General features: G+C 42.6%; 2 protein-coding genes across 5 annotated transcripts in view; one reads left to right on the top strand and one right to left on the bottom strand.

Moving 5' to 3' along the window:
- The window catches only part of Nsun2 (tRNA (cytosine(34)-C(5))-methyltransferase Nsun2), a 159,228-nt gene that overhangs the window by 127,148 nt on the left and 16,188 nt on the right, over positions 1–15,892 (top strand). The window lies entirely within an intron of this gene.
- LOC135903121 (GATOR2 complex protein WDR59-like) overlaps positions 12,502–15,892 on the bottom strand; it is a 95,993-nt gene continuing 92,602 nt past the window's right edge. For all 4 annotated transcript variants that reach the window (XM_065433498.1, XM_065433499.1, XM_065433497.2 and 1 more), the window contains one exon: positions 12,502–12,889. In XM_065433498.1, coding sequence (XP_065289570.1) covers positions 12,756–12,889 — 134 coding nt within the window. In that variant the 3' untranslated portion in view covers positions 12,502–12,755. The remainder of the gene's footprint in view (positions 12,890–15,892) is intronic.

The raw sequence follows: 15,892 nt of genomic DNA, 5'->3' as shown, positions 1-15,892 counted from the left end.
GCTTATAGCATAAGTCGCCCGAATACCATATATCCACACCATAACTAAAACAACAGTGTTCAAAGGCTGCACGTGTGCAAAACATGTAGACCAAGCAGCCGTGCATATCTGAAAATCGAAGCATGTTATCGGGAGTTTTGCATCCGTTTAAATTTACGAGTGTTCAAAGGTTAATGTCCAAGTACCCGCAGTCTTTGCTTGAAGCAAAGTAATAGTAATTAAAAAAAATGTTGGCGACCGTGGTGTATACACTGGGTCAAAAACATTGCGACCGTGGAGCAAGTTGCCGCCATTCGATTGTCGTCCATGGGTCCATGCTCTCACTTGCGTTATCAAGGTGATTGCTCCACTTTCCATGTGCCATACAGCCACTGCAATGCGTTTCATTGACTCGGCACTAAAACACAACTTTGGTCGCCAACGAGCAGCGCTTGTTAGGCCTAGCTGGCGGGGGTATCAGGTAACTTGCCGTCGCGGGAAGCTCGTCCTTGATATGTTTGTACCCATATACGATTGCATAGAGATTAAACATGCGATCACGCACACGGTTTGAACTGACAACAGTGCGTGTGAAGCAGAGTTTGGTTTCTCGGGCAATCAGCCGAGGCAACTATTACACACATCTACCAAAGTATGTGCGCACCAGGCACGTACCCAAGATTTTTTTTTTTTTTTTCGTGGGGGAGCCCAGCCCAAGGCAACTTTTTTATGCAAATGAGGGGAGGGGGGTACCGTTACTATAGTACAAATGTGAATAATGCCTACCATTCGCTATAAAGACGCATAAACCTGCAAAATAGTCATGAAATAAGGTGTATCTCACAGGTACACTTGCGAGATACACCTTTCCTTTACTTGGCAACCAACGAACCACATCAAATGGACTCACGCAGGAAAGAAACGCAAGAACAAGTCAACAAGCAAAAGTCTAAAATAAAAATTTGTAGTACCATTTTTTGAATTAGCTCTAGAAGAATTGTAGAGGAATATATATTTGCAGAACAATCGCGGTTCTTTTGGATCCCTCGTTTACTGCTACACCAAGTTGCGTGCCAAAACCAACTAGTATTGTTATTTAGGAAGTTGCATAACGATGCGTGGCCGCCAGTCCCATACAACCACGTAAAGCGCAGGACGCTGAGGTTCTAAAAGCACTGTGCCCATTGCGGAAGGTTGCAAAAACACCTACATAAGCACAGCAGAAAAGTGGTTACGTCAGGTGGCTCGACTGGTAAACATATAAGCATCATTTAAAATAGGCAGAATTATTCTCCACTTCTGGCGCCGTTTTCTCTACTTCGTTTTTAAATAAATAGATGTTGATCCATAAATATTTTCACAAACCGGTTAAGTTTGTTAATTTTTGCCTTTCACACCTGTTTGGCTGTTGCCTCTGCTCTTTCCCTTAGTACATCGCTTAATTTCTCAATTCCTTGCGACTCTTGTTTCCAGCTGCCAATTTTGCACGAAAAGTGCTGTACAATTAGGGAAAAACCAGACAAGGTAACGGATTACATTCATGTTGCTTTTGGGTTTAACAATTATTGCAGGGTTTGATGATGGATGCTGTTTCGCATTATTTTATTTTCCACCTTATCGAACCCATATCGCGGGTATATGGTTCCGAGGATCTGCCAGCGTTGCGGCGAGTCGTCACTCGAGGAAATAATGAAGCAAAATGAAAACTTAAATGCAACTGGCATTTTCTCCGGCTGCAGCTCGTCCCACAAGCATACAGATCAGCTGACTATGATCTGAATCCCTTTCCTGGTCCCTGGATCAGTCTAAACAAAGAAGGTTGAGCTAACAAAGCAACAGCGATGCGCGCAACTGTTGAATACATGGTTACAACAGAACGCAACTTGAGTTAATCGTATGGGCACTTAATCGATAAGAAAACTAGCCTTCACACCCCAGGAGATGCTGGTAACTACTGCCATTCAAAGGGAGTGAAAAAGGCAGCAAAATGTTGACCACCGAATAGCTGTCAAGTCTCAAAAATTATTTGGCAGCAGCAGCTTTAGGAGTGTGAGGAGTGGTGGTGTGGTGTGGGGCGAGGAGGGGGGGATATGCCGACTAATTTCGGGGGGGGGGGCGAGCCCCCTCCCCCTCCCCTGGGTACATGCCTAGTGTGCACACTGGTAGGAACGGCGGAAGCTCACAAGTACACATAAAGCCTAATAGTGCTAATAGCTCCAAACTAAATTTGCGGAACACTGCCTAAACTGACAGCAGATCACGACGATGCGCATTGCGACGGGTGTGTAGAAACTGAAGCAGCGTTCAGTGCAGAGCACACCGCTGGTAAGCAGCCGAGCAAAAGGCTTCTCCGTTGCCTATAGGGGACCACCGCGAGCCCGCATTGATCTGCCGCCGGGTTTATTATTATTATTATTATTATTATTATTATTATTATTATTATTATTGTGCTTGCTACCCTTCTTGTTGGAATGATTTTCCTGCGGAAGCTGTATTATAATCGGTATTTCATCACGCACAGCTGCACTGAAAGCGGTATGCATATACATAGAGTTCTTTGGGAGGGTAAATGGGAGTCAGAAAAAGCCGCATTGTAGCCATTTCTGCACTCTAAACAGTTACGTTATAAGTGGTCTGAACTGTAGCAGCACTTTCAGCATTAATTACCAAAGTGGCTCCGCAACTTAATTTTAACTATAAATGATTTTGCTTTGATTCTTTACACAATCCAGAGTTTAGTGCTAAAAATAATTCATCCTCCTTTCCATTTCACTGATCCAATGATGCCATACGCTACTATTAATGAGTTTAGTTTAATGGATATGTATTGAAAGCTTGCATGTCAAAATTGCTTGTTACCGCAGCCAGTGTTCATGCTTTTTGATTGCGTCGTTTTGGGGGTGCATATCGATGCTAGCAATATTGCCGGTGGGTCATTAGGAAACTGCAGAACTTCCTGATCTTTGCTTACTCCTTTTTGAGGAAAAAAGGGTGGTTAGCTGCTGGAAAAGTGTAATGGGTGGCGTCTTGTCTAGTTCACAGAAGTAGGAAGAAAAGGGAGGGGTGGAAGAGGCCATCCAGAGGAAGCAAATTCTGCTTCGAGTTGAATTGGTCAGCAGCCCCACTCCCCAAATCCTGATCACTGCTGTCATGTCATAATTTTACTCTGAAAAATTTAGTATTCAATTTTTTGCTTGCTTCCAGGGTGACAAGCATGTAAAACTTCAGCACGTTGTTTCATGCATTTGCTTGTCATGTTCCAGTGCGTGATCATGCTTTGTGATCCTCTTGTGTCTGCCCCAGTATTCATGTAGCACTGAATTGTACCGCTAGTCATGTGTCCTCGTGTACAGCGCGCAACATTGCGCGCTCCATGAAACGACACAATCACAACAGCGGGAGTGCGCTGCGCCGCAAAGAAAGCGAGGAGAAACAAAAAACGAAAGGCAGGGCCCGTGACATACGCATCACGCAATCCTCGAGGTCTTGTATGGGAGAACGCAGGGAAGGAATTTCATTTGTGGAGACTAGACGGGGCAAGTGGAAAGAGTCTCGCTTGGCAGTGGAACTCGCCTTCTGAAATCATGAGTTCGTGGCACTGAAATATTTGTCTCTGCTATTAATGAGGTGATTTGAAATATTTTTGTGGCAGAACGCTCCCTAGAAGACTCGTAACAACTTTCAGTGTACAACTAAAATTTCCTATGGGGCCTGGTGAAAGGCCCTTTAAGCATATCGAGGAATTAGGTCAAACAGGAGCACATAGTTTGGCTCCTTTATCTTGGCTGCACTGCTGCATCTCGCCTGCTATGCTTTTTATATTGTCACGTAATAGTGATGGTGAATAATACAGTGGCAACACTGTTAATGACGAAATGAACTTTTTATTGGTTGAACTTGCGCCCACCAAAGCAAGTTACACACAAAGCACAGCTATAGCGGCGAACACGGTTGGTGATCGTTGAAATCTGATCTGCAAGTCAAGTGCATCGGCTTTTATACATGAGCCATCAAAGGTTCCAGAGTAATCACTGGTGCCCGCATGTCTTCCAGAAAGTTCTACACAATTTGCGTCACACATGCAGTCAGATTACACAAGCTTCGGTGACAACAGACGGCAGAAAGAACCCTCGGTAACATATAACATTCAGGAAACTTCCGACACGTGGGCGCATCCCGCACTGAGCGATAGCATGTGTTAGACGGTGAAAAGCGGTCACCCGAAAAAGATAAACAAGTACACATGTCAATATTATTGCTGTTAAAGACAATCACTGAAGTTGTGTACTATCTGAGACTATTAAAATTGCCTGCATGTGCACCTTTCATATTGGTGTTATCTGATGAATTTTCACTTAAGCTCCTGCATTAGAAATATCCAGTAGTGTGCTACTCAATATGGAGATACACATTAATGGTTCCCACTTTCAAATGAAGCAAATAGAATAGCAGAACGTACTCTTTGTGGCAAAGTAATGTGTGTAGGCTAGCACACAGTTTAGTGCCCGACATTAGCGAAAGCATCACTGAGGTCGGTACAGGAACTTGAGCCATGGGCAGCAACTTGCTTCAATTCGAGAAGAGGCAAAGGTGTGCACATTAATCGGACTTTCAGATGAAGCCAGAGTAAACTCTCAGTCATTTCAGTAGAGCTCTCAGAAATTGTTTAAATTGCGCTGTTTTGTGTGAAGCTTCGCGAGTAAACATTCCATGGGTAGAGCACAACGATGTGAACATTTTAGTAAAGTTTTCTAGTTTTATGCAGTGTATCAAACTAAGAAGCTGAATGTAGATGACCCCCCCCCCCTCGCTTTATTTTTTAGAGAGGGCACCTCCTGGCTATTTTTAACTGCCTGCTGGCAGTTGCCCACAAGCCATTGAGTGACCATTTTTTACTGCAAATTACTCATGTGCACAAGCCCATTCATGTATTGCTCACCTTCAGATATTCTAAGAAATTGAAGTGGCAGTTGTAAACTCATCACACCCTTCCCATCACTTCATTAGCTTTGCCAGGGAAGGCTGCCATAAGCCCACCACAGAAAGTTGCTGGTGGCATATTGAGGGCAACAGATAAGTAAACATTGCAGTCATCTCCTCTCAGGTAATCTTCAAATATTGTATTTCGGTAACATATTGCTTGAAAGGTACTGCATGCACTGCAATATTCTGCTCAGATTTCAAGAAAATGTGTTTCAGGACCCCTTTGAGAAAGGACAAAAGGCCGAGATGGGATTCAGTCATCATAGTGCTTCCCTGGGGGAGATTTTAGTGAGAATAAAAGTGAAAAACATGTCCCCTTTGTTCTGCAAAATGTTGCAGTACAACTGTGCTCTGTTATGCAATTCATGAAGCAACCAAAAGGTGACCAAATGGTGAAGAAAAATATGCTTCTGCAAAGTTTCATTTTATGTATCCCAGTGAATGCTGTGAATTTACTCATCACCAGTGTTTGTTTTGTTCTATAGTTTTTCACAGTGCATCCCTGTCCCTTTGGTTTTTGTAGCCATATTTTTAGAACTTGACTAAACGAAATGTTTACATCAAATTTTAAACTTTGGCTTGTCAACTACATTGTAAGGAAAACCCATGTTCTTCCCAGTCAAATTTCGAATTGGACCAACAACTGCTTTTTTTTTAGCACAATTGGACCTGTTCGACATGTAAGATACGATTCTGTCACATTATATAGACCCTTTTCTTGCTTACAAACAAGAGTTCCCAGAAGACTTTCGGTTGGCTTAAGCCCTCCGGAACAACACAAGTTACAATAGCCAATAAATTTATAGATTCACTAGGGTTGAGGATTGGGTAAGTTGGTATTGCATTCTAAAACTGGTACAGCACAACATAGAAAGGAAGAAACAAGCTGAGCCGGCCAGATAAAAGAACAGCCCTGACTTCCAACTGGTTTATTGGCAAGTTGCACGAAATATATAGCTGCAAGAAAGCATCAGGAAATTCCATCGCAACACTTCACAAAACGTCTCACCAATAGAAGACTATACCATCGCGAGCCACGAACATGCAATTCCGTCATGCACAATTAAACTGATCAAGAAATCTTACTTCCTGTGAAGATAGGCGCAAGGATGGCGCGCTAACACGTGTGCTGCCAGCCCTTGCCATGAGATCAGCTTCAGTAATCTCCCACGTAAGTTGTGATCGCTGATTTTTTAGCATTTCACACCGATAAAAATTCGGCTTACATCTACAGTCGCGACAACGAATTCCTAAGTGTCCCTGTATAGTTCAGTGCACATTGTAATCATGTTCTTTTAGGCTTTCATTAAGGCAGTGACCAGTTTGGCCTATATATCTCTTTCCGCATGATAGTGGAATTGAATAAACAACCCAAACAACGTGACCCAAAATGCTTTTTGTGCCTGGTGTAACAGACAGTTTAACCCTGCATTACAGAATTGCACGTTCTATGACTCATGGTGGTGTAGTCTTGTATTGTTGTGATATTTTGTGAAGTGTTGTGATGACATTTCCTGGTGCTTTCTTGTAGCTATATATTTTGTGCAACTTGCCAATAAACCAGCTGGAAGTCAGCGCTCTGTTCTTTCATCTGGCCGGCTTGGCTTGTTTCTTCCTTTCTATGTTGTTCTGTACCAGTTTTAGAAATTTATGCAACCCTACAGCTGGGACCAGTTTTGCTGCAGAGTTGGAGTGTTTGACAAGTGACAAGTGAAAAGCCCATACCTGAACTCGACGCACGGCGCACATTCTTTGTATCTGAAAACATCAAGAATGTATGCCTACTGTATACTATGCGCCAAAATACTTTTTTCTTGGCTAACTGGACTGTCAAAAATGGCTGACTGGGAGTTCTCTGGAGTCATGAATGCATTGTTACCACATCGCGGATACAAAGGGTCTATATGCAAGAGAAATTTGGGTCACCAGGTAATGCCAGTGGTTCACGAGATAAAAAGTTATACGCGAGATTTTTAACTTAATCCCTAAATCCTGCACTCCATTGATCATACTAAAATACAGAGACCTGTTATTTGAGGGGTCATTATGTATAACAATAATATTGCCCGTGGCCAGCGGCGTAGCCGGAAATTTCGTTTGGGAGGGGGCTCACATTGCAGCTCGGCCTTCTCCTTAAGAGGAAGCTTTAGCTCGGGTGTTCGTATCTAAATACATGGAGAAGGAGAATTAGTTTTTCTCGGCAACCACAGCACCAAATTTGACGAGGTTTGTCGCATTTAAAAGAAAACCGTAAATTCTAGCGATTGTTGGTTTTGGACATTTAATTTAGGCTGTCACTTCTTTATTAAAAATTGGCATAAATCACAAATTTTCAGAAAACGAAACCATCAAGTTTCAAACTCTGTAACTCGACAACGAAAAATGACATCAAAATTCTGTAAATAGCATCTAATAGTATATGTACAGCAGACAAAATTCTTCTCTTGTAGACGATTCCAAAATAATTTAGCATTAAGGAAATACGGCTTTGGCAGAACCCTTGTACACAACGTAACCAATTCACGTAAGATATCAATTCACGTACCCAATTTGTGCGCGTTGACTATTTTAACAGATGCCGTTTACAGAACCGCAATATCTGTTCTTGATGCAGAGCTATTAATTTGTAAATGTCGTGCTTCTACTTTTTTCGAACTCAAATTTTTCAAAATATTTTAAACAATATTCAGACCCTAAATCGAAATTCCGTTTCCAACAGACACTAGAATTCAACTTTCTCTCAAATGCAACAAATTTCATTGAAAGCGATCCAGGGATTATCTCAGAAAAGCCTTTCTGCATTTTACATGTATTTGAATAGGCCGCGTCGGAGTTGGGCCCGAGCTAAAGCTTCCTGTTAAACAATTTGTCGAGGGATCGAATACATGAATTCATGGATCAAATACATATTGCATTGTCATTGTCAAAGATGCCGCAAACGATTTCTTGAACGCTACGCCCTCTCAATACAAGTAAAATATGAATTTTTTAATAAAAGAATGTACTCGTATGTTCCAAAAATTGTGCCCAAAATAACTGATATCAATGCTTCCATATTTTTTGTCCATTTAATAAGAAAATATCTCACGAACATTAGAACTATATCAGTTCGAAACCAGCAAAGCAGTGCATGCCGCTGATATGAAAAATGTAAAGGCCATGAAATGAACAAGTTGAGGACCAATATATCAATGAAACTTTGTCATTCAAGAACCTTGTTTACATTCTTGTACATATGCAACGGCCAATGAAATATCTCAATTACGCTGTCATTTGCTCCACTATATTACGCAGGAGCAGGTGTCACCGGTTGTGTATCGTGAGTAATTGCACCGAAATTATAGTCGCAACGAAGAGCATGTATAAAAAGCAGTTTTGCAAAATATACAAGAGCCAGTCAAATGAAAGTGCGCCAATTCGAACATATGACAAACGGGGTACTTTATTTAAAATTAGTCTCCATAAGCAATTAGACATTTGTCGTCCTATTGACGAACGAGTGATGCGATTCCTGTCTCGTAAAACTCCTTGGGTTGCTGCTTCAAAAAGTCTGCAACTGACTCTTTAACGTCACCGTCCGACACAAATCTGGTTCCCTTGAGCTGTTTTTTCAGTTGCCCCAAAATGTGGAAGTGGCAAGGCGACAGGTCTGAGCTGTATGGCGGATATTGCAGCGTTTCCCACTTGAATTTTACCAGTTTTGTATTAACCACATCAGTGACGTGTGGACGGGCATTGTATTGGAACAAAATGATCCTATTCGTCGATTTTCCACGTCGTTTGTTCTTGATTGCGACATGCAACTGATCTGGCGTCTTACAATATCGGAAACAATTGATACTTTCTCAATATTTGGCAAATTCTATCAGTAATGGCCCCTGACGATCTAAAAGAAAAGTCAACAACACTTTTCCGGCTGAAATGACGGCCTTTGCTTCCTTTGGGCGTGGTGAATTCGAACGTTTCCACTGTAAGCTTTGCCGCCCGTGTATCAGGCTCGTAGTAGCGGCACCATGGTTCGTCCCCGATCAAAATTGCAGATGAGAAGTCGTCAGCCTCATTGTCATAGCAAGTCAAGGCAGTGGCAAAATTCTGCGTCTTCTGGTGGTGGTTCAAAATCTTGGGCATCCATTGCGCACACAAGAGCCGATAACCGAGATGTTCATGAATTATGGTGGGAACGGAAGCGTGGCTGATGTTCGCATGCTCTGCCAGTTCGTCGATGCTTATCCTCCGTTCTTGTCTAATCAGCTCATGAACCTTTGCAATTGTGTTGGGGGTGATTGCACGGTGACATTGGCCCAGTCTTGGATCGTCTTTGCAACTTTCATGTCCTTCTTTGAACCGTTTGCTCCAACACTTCACGCTGGCCAATGAAATGAAATGTTCAACGTACACGGCAGGCCTAGGGCAACTAATTTCTTTTAAAGAAACACCTTCAGCTGTCACAAACCTCGCAGCACCATGCTGCTCAACTTCTGGAGCATCCATTGCGTCACGCAACCATGTCCAACCCAGTGTACGAGGGCATTAAAGAACATTTCTCCTCACACCTGCGTGTCACTTTTGTAAATGGGAGATGCTTGTGTGCCATGGACATGCCTCGTAGATAATGAACCGAACCACCATTGCGCGGGATGGGTTGGCTCACTTTCATTTGACTCGCCCTCGTACATTAGAAATGCGAAGATACAATGAAATATACAAATGCGAAGATACAGTTTGATAAAGGGCAAAAAAGTGTCACTGGAAACAAAGCTCACTGCACGTATACGCAAAACCTCGCAACAAGATATTTAAATATACGTATAAGTCTCCAATAAATCTATGTATCTAAGAAATAGCCACTGTTATAATGTGTCAAACAAGGCAAATAAACATGTTGCGCAATCACAGACTCGCAGATCACAGTATCCTAAGGCCCCCCCACCCTCCTTCCACTTCCCCCGATGTATGGCCCGCGACAGAAGGCGGCGTGCTTGCTCCCCGCATTTTTCCTTTGCGCACACAATACTGAGCCACCATCGTCACCTCACCCATTCCTCCCCCCCCCTCCCCCTACGCTTTCCCTCACACATACAGCATGCGGCGTGCGGTCACGATCTTGTCAGCCTGTTATCACCCTTGGAATTTTTACGAAACACGAAGGCGACGGCAGGAATACACCTGGAGTGTCCATATGATTACTATCGCAATAATATAATAAGAGTATCCGGCAAGTGAAGTGTCCCGTGACCCATTACTTTCCGCAAAAGAGGAAGTAACAAAATGGAACTTTCACCATGCGACAATTTGCTGCGCCGCAACAGTGTATTTTTTTCTTCCTTTTGAGGGGTGGGGCCACTGAAATGAACAAACGCAAAGGAAAGAAAAGCATGTTGGCCACAATTGAATGCCTACTTTGGGTACATAATGTGACTACGGAAGGAATATCAAAGAAAACGGGAGCCGCTTGCTCCACCGAGAGCCATACGCATACTTCTCGGTATCCTACACCGGCGAGCCAAGACTTTCCAGAGAGGTTGCCCTCAAGCGAACGCGGTGCAATCCGTCGAGTCGCCACAGTGATGGCGGCGAGCGACCATTGTTTCTTTTTCTAGTCTGCTATCCATAAAGTGTCAAAAACTCTGGAAGGCGAAAATCCATTCGGCCAGACAAAAGCGAACGTGCACCAAAGTGCGCCGCGCGGTGGTTGGGGCAACACCAGAAAAATGCATGCGATCTGGCTGGTTCTGGCAGCCCGCGGGTAAAGTAGCGAGAGGAAAAAAAAAAGATTGAAGAGGCTCAACGTGTCCTCGCAAATAAAAGTCAAAGTAGAAAAATAAATAAGAACATAGTTACCTTGGCTGGAGTTAGTGTCTTGACATGGATGCTTTGGCGTTGGTGAAAAGGAATGTTGATTTTTTTTAATGTGGCATGACGGCACAAATGAACCACCACAACGTTTCGTCTTATTGGACCTTGCTGCGTGCTTTCTAAACTTGTCTGATAGTGTGTTGATTTGGCTTGTCTCTTTGTATGTTCCGATGTAATATTTTAGAAAAGTCAATGAACCTTTGGTGTCAAATGTTTATGACAACATCAAACCCACAATGTTCCGCCATTGAAAATCTAAAGCCCAACTATGGAAATGTCAATGCACCTTTCACATCAAAAGTTTATGAGAACTTTATACCCATGAAGTTTAAGAATTGACATCCATGCGCTCTGTAGATTCCGCGGCCTCCTCGATATGCCGTGACGACCCCGCTCGCCATCAAAATGCCCTTGAATCTTTCTGCTCGGAAAGGGCTCCTTGCGTTATGTGACTCATGTGCATGAGCATTGCCGCAAAATCCAGCCCGAGTTCGCAATGTTCGTGGTGAAATGTCTTTTCGAGCGTGAAAAAGGCATTCTAGACAAAATCCAGAACGATTTCCGGCGCCGGGGGTTGCTTTGGTCGGCGGTGCATTGACAGCACGAAAAAATTTCAAGGGGGGGGGGGCTGAAGCCCTATAAGCCCCCTCTCCTGCTACGCCCCTGCCTGTGGCATATTGTGAACTATTTCGTTGTTTCATGGCATCACTCATCCAGTGTCTTCCAACTGGCATTTAAGAGCTCTATTATGACCAGTTGGTATTTATAGGCACCAATTGGTGCATCTGGAAAGCCTGCCTAACTACGTAATAGACAAATACAGATCTCAGCAGTGCAGTGACTCTGTGGCTCTTATGTGCCAATGGAACACACGATGCGGCCCAACTTGTAAAAATATCCAAGTGAAGGTACCTTAACACATATTACACCCACAATGATGTCCAATTGTAAGTTTGTATTAATACCAATTGGACTTGAGGTTTTGGGCAAATACAGTAAAGTCCTATTTGTGCCTCATTGAAAAACAACTGGATTCAATCATGTCTAATTGGAACTTTAATACTGATTGGACCCACAATGATGTTGAAATTAACCAACTGGAGACAAGATTCCGGGAGAACACAATAAGGTCCAATGTTGTCTCATTTAAAATCACAAGTTTGTTTGTTTTTTTATTATATTGTGGCTGGGTTGTACTCGGTTCTCATTTTCTTTACAATTGTTTATTTGAAATGATAAAAAACAAGATGGTATTTTTTAAAAGCTTGAATAAGACTATGTGCAACCTACCCAAAAGAAATGACCGTCCTTTAACTTCTGTTTAGTAGAGCCAAAGCTAAAGAGGCTGTTCTACCTGTCTCGTACTGCACAAGAGCACAGTACTATCACAAAAACAGTTATTGTCCAACTCTAAGGCCAAGTAAAGCACAACAAGGCCCAAGGTCCCTGTCTGTTTTGTGTTTATGTGTCGGTTTCCCTTTGCGTGCCATACAGTGCAACCATACATTCGAAAAAACAGTTTGTCATATCTCATTGCTTGATTACAAAATGGATCTGCTTGAAAAACCTGTGCATTAAATTTGCATTTGTCAGTTCAGCACATGTGCTGCGCACATTCTTTATGTGTGTTGCTCTTGCCATAATGAAAAAAAGAAAAGCTGTATCTGATGTCCATACAAGAAGTAAGCAAATAGATTGTTTATTGTACCTATATGTTATACTTTTTACATCTGAACAAACCAGCAATATTTAAAAAATAAGTTAATTATTCACAGCCATGTTGTGCACTACAAAAAGGTAAAACAAGTAAACTTCTGTTAAGTGGGCACTAATATGCGCACTTTGTTTTCAGCAGCCATCACAGTTTGTTCAATGATCACAGCACAGGTTTGTGTCCAAAATCGATGAATCTGTGATCACTGATGCCAGCAGTACAATCAAGCAAACAATTCTCCTTCTGCAAGACAGCGGCAACCACAGCCAGATGGGCACTGTGACTGACTTCTGAACCAGTCCAGCAGGTGTTGTACATGGCCTCCATGTCCACACTGAACACAAAAGTGAAGCTGGCCTGCACATATAATGCAAGTCGTAAAAAATTTGCACACATGTCCTCTACATTCAAGTATTTTATCATGACAGCTGACCTGTAATGCTATCTTTTAAAGAGTACTGACACAGAAATCGTGAGACACTTTTTTTTTTTCTTCAATGGGCAGCTGTCTAAATTGCTCTATGTCATCATTTAATGTAACAAGTTCAAAACGAGTATCCATTCCAGTGAAAAATAATAGGTTAAACCTGTCAGCTTGGTGTAGAGGTTTCTAGCCACATCATGCCAAGTGCATAAAGTAGTGATCTGTTCAGCCACCAATAGGTGTAATGCATCTATCTGGCCATGGTATCACTGGTCTTTTCAGCACCCGCTGTCTTGTATACCACTGCCCTGGTAAGCTGATACCAACAATTGTTTTGGAGTTGGCTAATAACTACCCACACCTTTGAAGCTCTAAATTCATTTCAGCAAAATGCGCTTGGCTTATGTGCAGTGCATTCCACTTGTCTGAGGACACGTGGCAAAATTGCAGTGCATCAAAACTATGGCCTCTGAGTTTACAAGGAGCTGCACTGTTGTAAACGTGAATGCCACAATCTCGGAGGCCATGCAAAACCTGATGCATACTTGAAAATTTGTCGCACTGGTATAAAGTTCGACAGTGAGTAATAAAAATATGACACTCGTATGAAACTTCTTGCATTGTTTTACTACCACAAGCAAGCCAATTAGCCAACAAAGAAGTGTTTGTAGTACATTGTACTACAAACACTTCTGTTCCTGATTGTCCCTGTGTCATTTTTTGCGCTATGTATCCCAGTCTGTATGTATCCCACCAACACGCCCAAACTTCTTCCCTGCTAAAGTACATTTTCTCCCCCTCCTTTCGATTCTATGCCCCATTGGTTTCTTTTACTCTGAAGAAGCTATCACCAGAAGGCTGCAATGAGGACATCACCTGTTAGACCTTCCCTTCTACCTCAATCCACGCTACTTTGCATTGACCTAATGTACTAGAAAGCTGAGGAGGGTGTGTTACTTCTCCAGTGAATCCAGAACATATGCTTATCCCACATGAATAGAGAAAAAGTGACAAGAGGAACAAAAAGGGTCAGTATATTGCAACAGTGCAAATGCACAACACACTAAGATAAAGAAGTCCACCGGAAAAGCACTGTCCTGTGATTTGCTTTGTGCGTTGTCTGTTTGCGCTGCTAAAATATGCAGTTTCACCAGATTGCCCAACTTCCTATCTTATTGCAAAAAGGGTCAATTTGGCACTGTAGGAAACAGCTCGACACACTGAGCTTTCAGGTGCATGGCATGAAGCCACTACAACAAATGGACTGGCACATCAGTGGTTTGCGATACCATGTGATCAGCAGCTGCCACTGCTATGGTGTTGCTTTAGCCTCTCTAGGACAATTAGATGAGTATCACTATTTGTTTTAAACACAATTTTTATATAACATGGCAAAATCGCTCCATACATTGGACCCGAGCTTGTTTTTTTTGGTACATTCCTTTGTTTCAGCTTTAAATAGTCTTGACTAAGACAGGGTGGGAACTGAGGCTTATGAAATAGCAACCTTCACACTTTTTATTATGTACATAGAGGCAATTTCAAATGGAAATAGCTTAATTTCAATCTATTGCACAGAGCAACAACACAAATTTGGCTTTTGAAAGAAAAGCCTTTGCACTCGCTGCGGATTACCTCCAAGATAGGGTGTGCGGGCTGTGTATGCGCTCAGCTGCGCTGACAGTCATGCACAACCACGACCAGGCTGAGAGAGGAGACGTGCGCTGACCTGCCCCCCACCCCTAGTGCATGCTTGATCCCATTACAGCACTCTCGTGTCAAGTTTGATAATTGCTGCCACTTTTTGCATCCTACAGCACCTAGGAGGAAATAGTTTTTTTTTAAATAACGCAATAGCGTGTCTAGTTTTTGGTTGCCCAGTGGATATGATGTTCTGCTGCTTGGCACAAGATCACAGTCTCAATTCCTGGCTGCTGCAGCAGCTGCATTCCAAAGGGGGGCAATTACAAGGACACACCTGCATTTAGGTACTTGTTAAAGAACCCCAAGTGGAACAAATCAATCTAGAGCTCTCCATTTCTACATCTGTCATAACTCCTGTGTTGCTCTGAGACATTGAACATGAGTCAATCCTATGGCATGGGTGAAGCGAGGGTATGATGAAAACGCAAGAAAGTGCAACTAAATGGGCCAAAAGTAAGTCTTTGCATTACAGTATTAGGATTTGTGAATGGAAACAGGTGCAAAGAAGTAGGTTTCAAATTTTGTGCAGAGCACATTCAGACTTGCAAGTGGACCTACATACAATGAACCTACCATGTACAGGGAATTCATTTGATTTTACTTTCTCCAACAGATGAATGACTGAATTTCTGGTGCCTGCCCAACACATTACTACTCTTGTTTCTTATTTTCTCTAAGCAGCCACACTCGGGCATCACCTACAAGCAAACACCTATAGATGTTAGGCGAGTGTAGATTAGAGGGTTTTCTCTACAGTATGTGCTCTGACTCTTGGTATAGCCTTGCTTGCATGTGCTGTCACAAGACACTATAAAGAATGGCTCAGCTCCATGTTGCCTATCTTGATGATGTAACACAAGTTGGGATATCTATTTCTTGCTGTAGTAATGTCTGGACATTTCCCTAACTATGAATAAAAATAATTTGAGGCCTTTGTTTCTCTACCACATCATGCCAGGTCAAGTGATGGCCTACAAGGATTCCATGTGTGTCGAGTGAGCCGGACGTAACATTAATGAAGGCAAGAAGAGTATAGCAAAACTTGTCGTTTATGGACAAGCTTTGCAACCTCTATTACTATGGCTGTACTCCACCCCCTCCTTCGTTTTTTGGTGCTGCCGGTTGCCTCATACACGGAAGAAAAAAAAATTAGGACAGCGGGCCTCATGACAACTTTGAAGCCTATTTGTAAAATATATAAAGGAAGACTCGGGGGGGGGGAAAAATGTGTG

The sequence above is a fragment of the Dermacentor albipictus genome, chromosome 1, assembly GCF_038994185.2.
Source record: "Dermacentor albipictus isolate Rhodes 1998 colony chromosome 1, USDA_Dalb.pri_finalv2, whole genome shotgun sequence".
Classification (NCBI taxonomy): Eukaryota; Metazoa; Arthropoda; class Arachnida; order Ixodida; family Ixodidae; genus Dermacentor; species Dermacentor albipictus.
The sequence above is the reverse complement of the archived record's forward strand: the minus strand, read 5'-3'. Positions and strand labels throughout refer to the sequence as shown.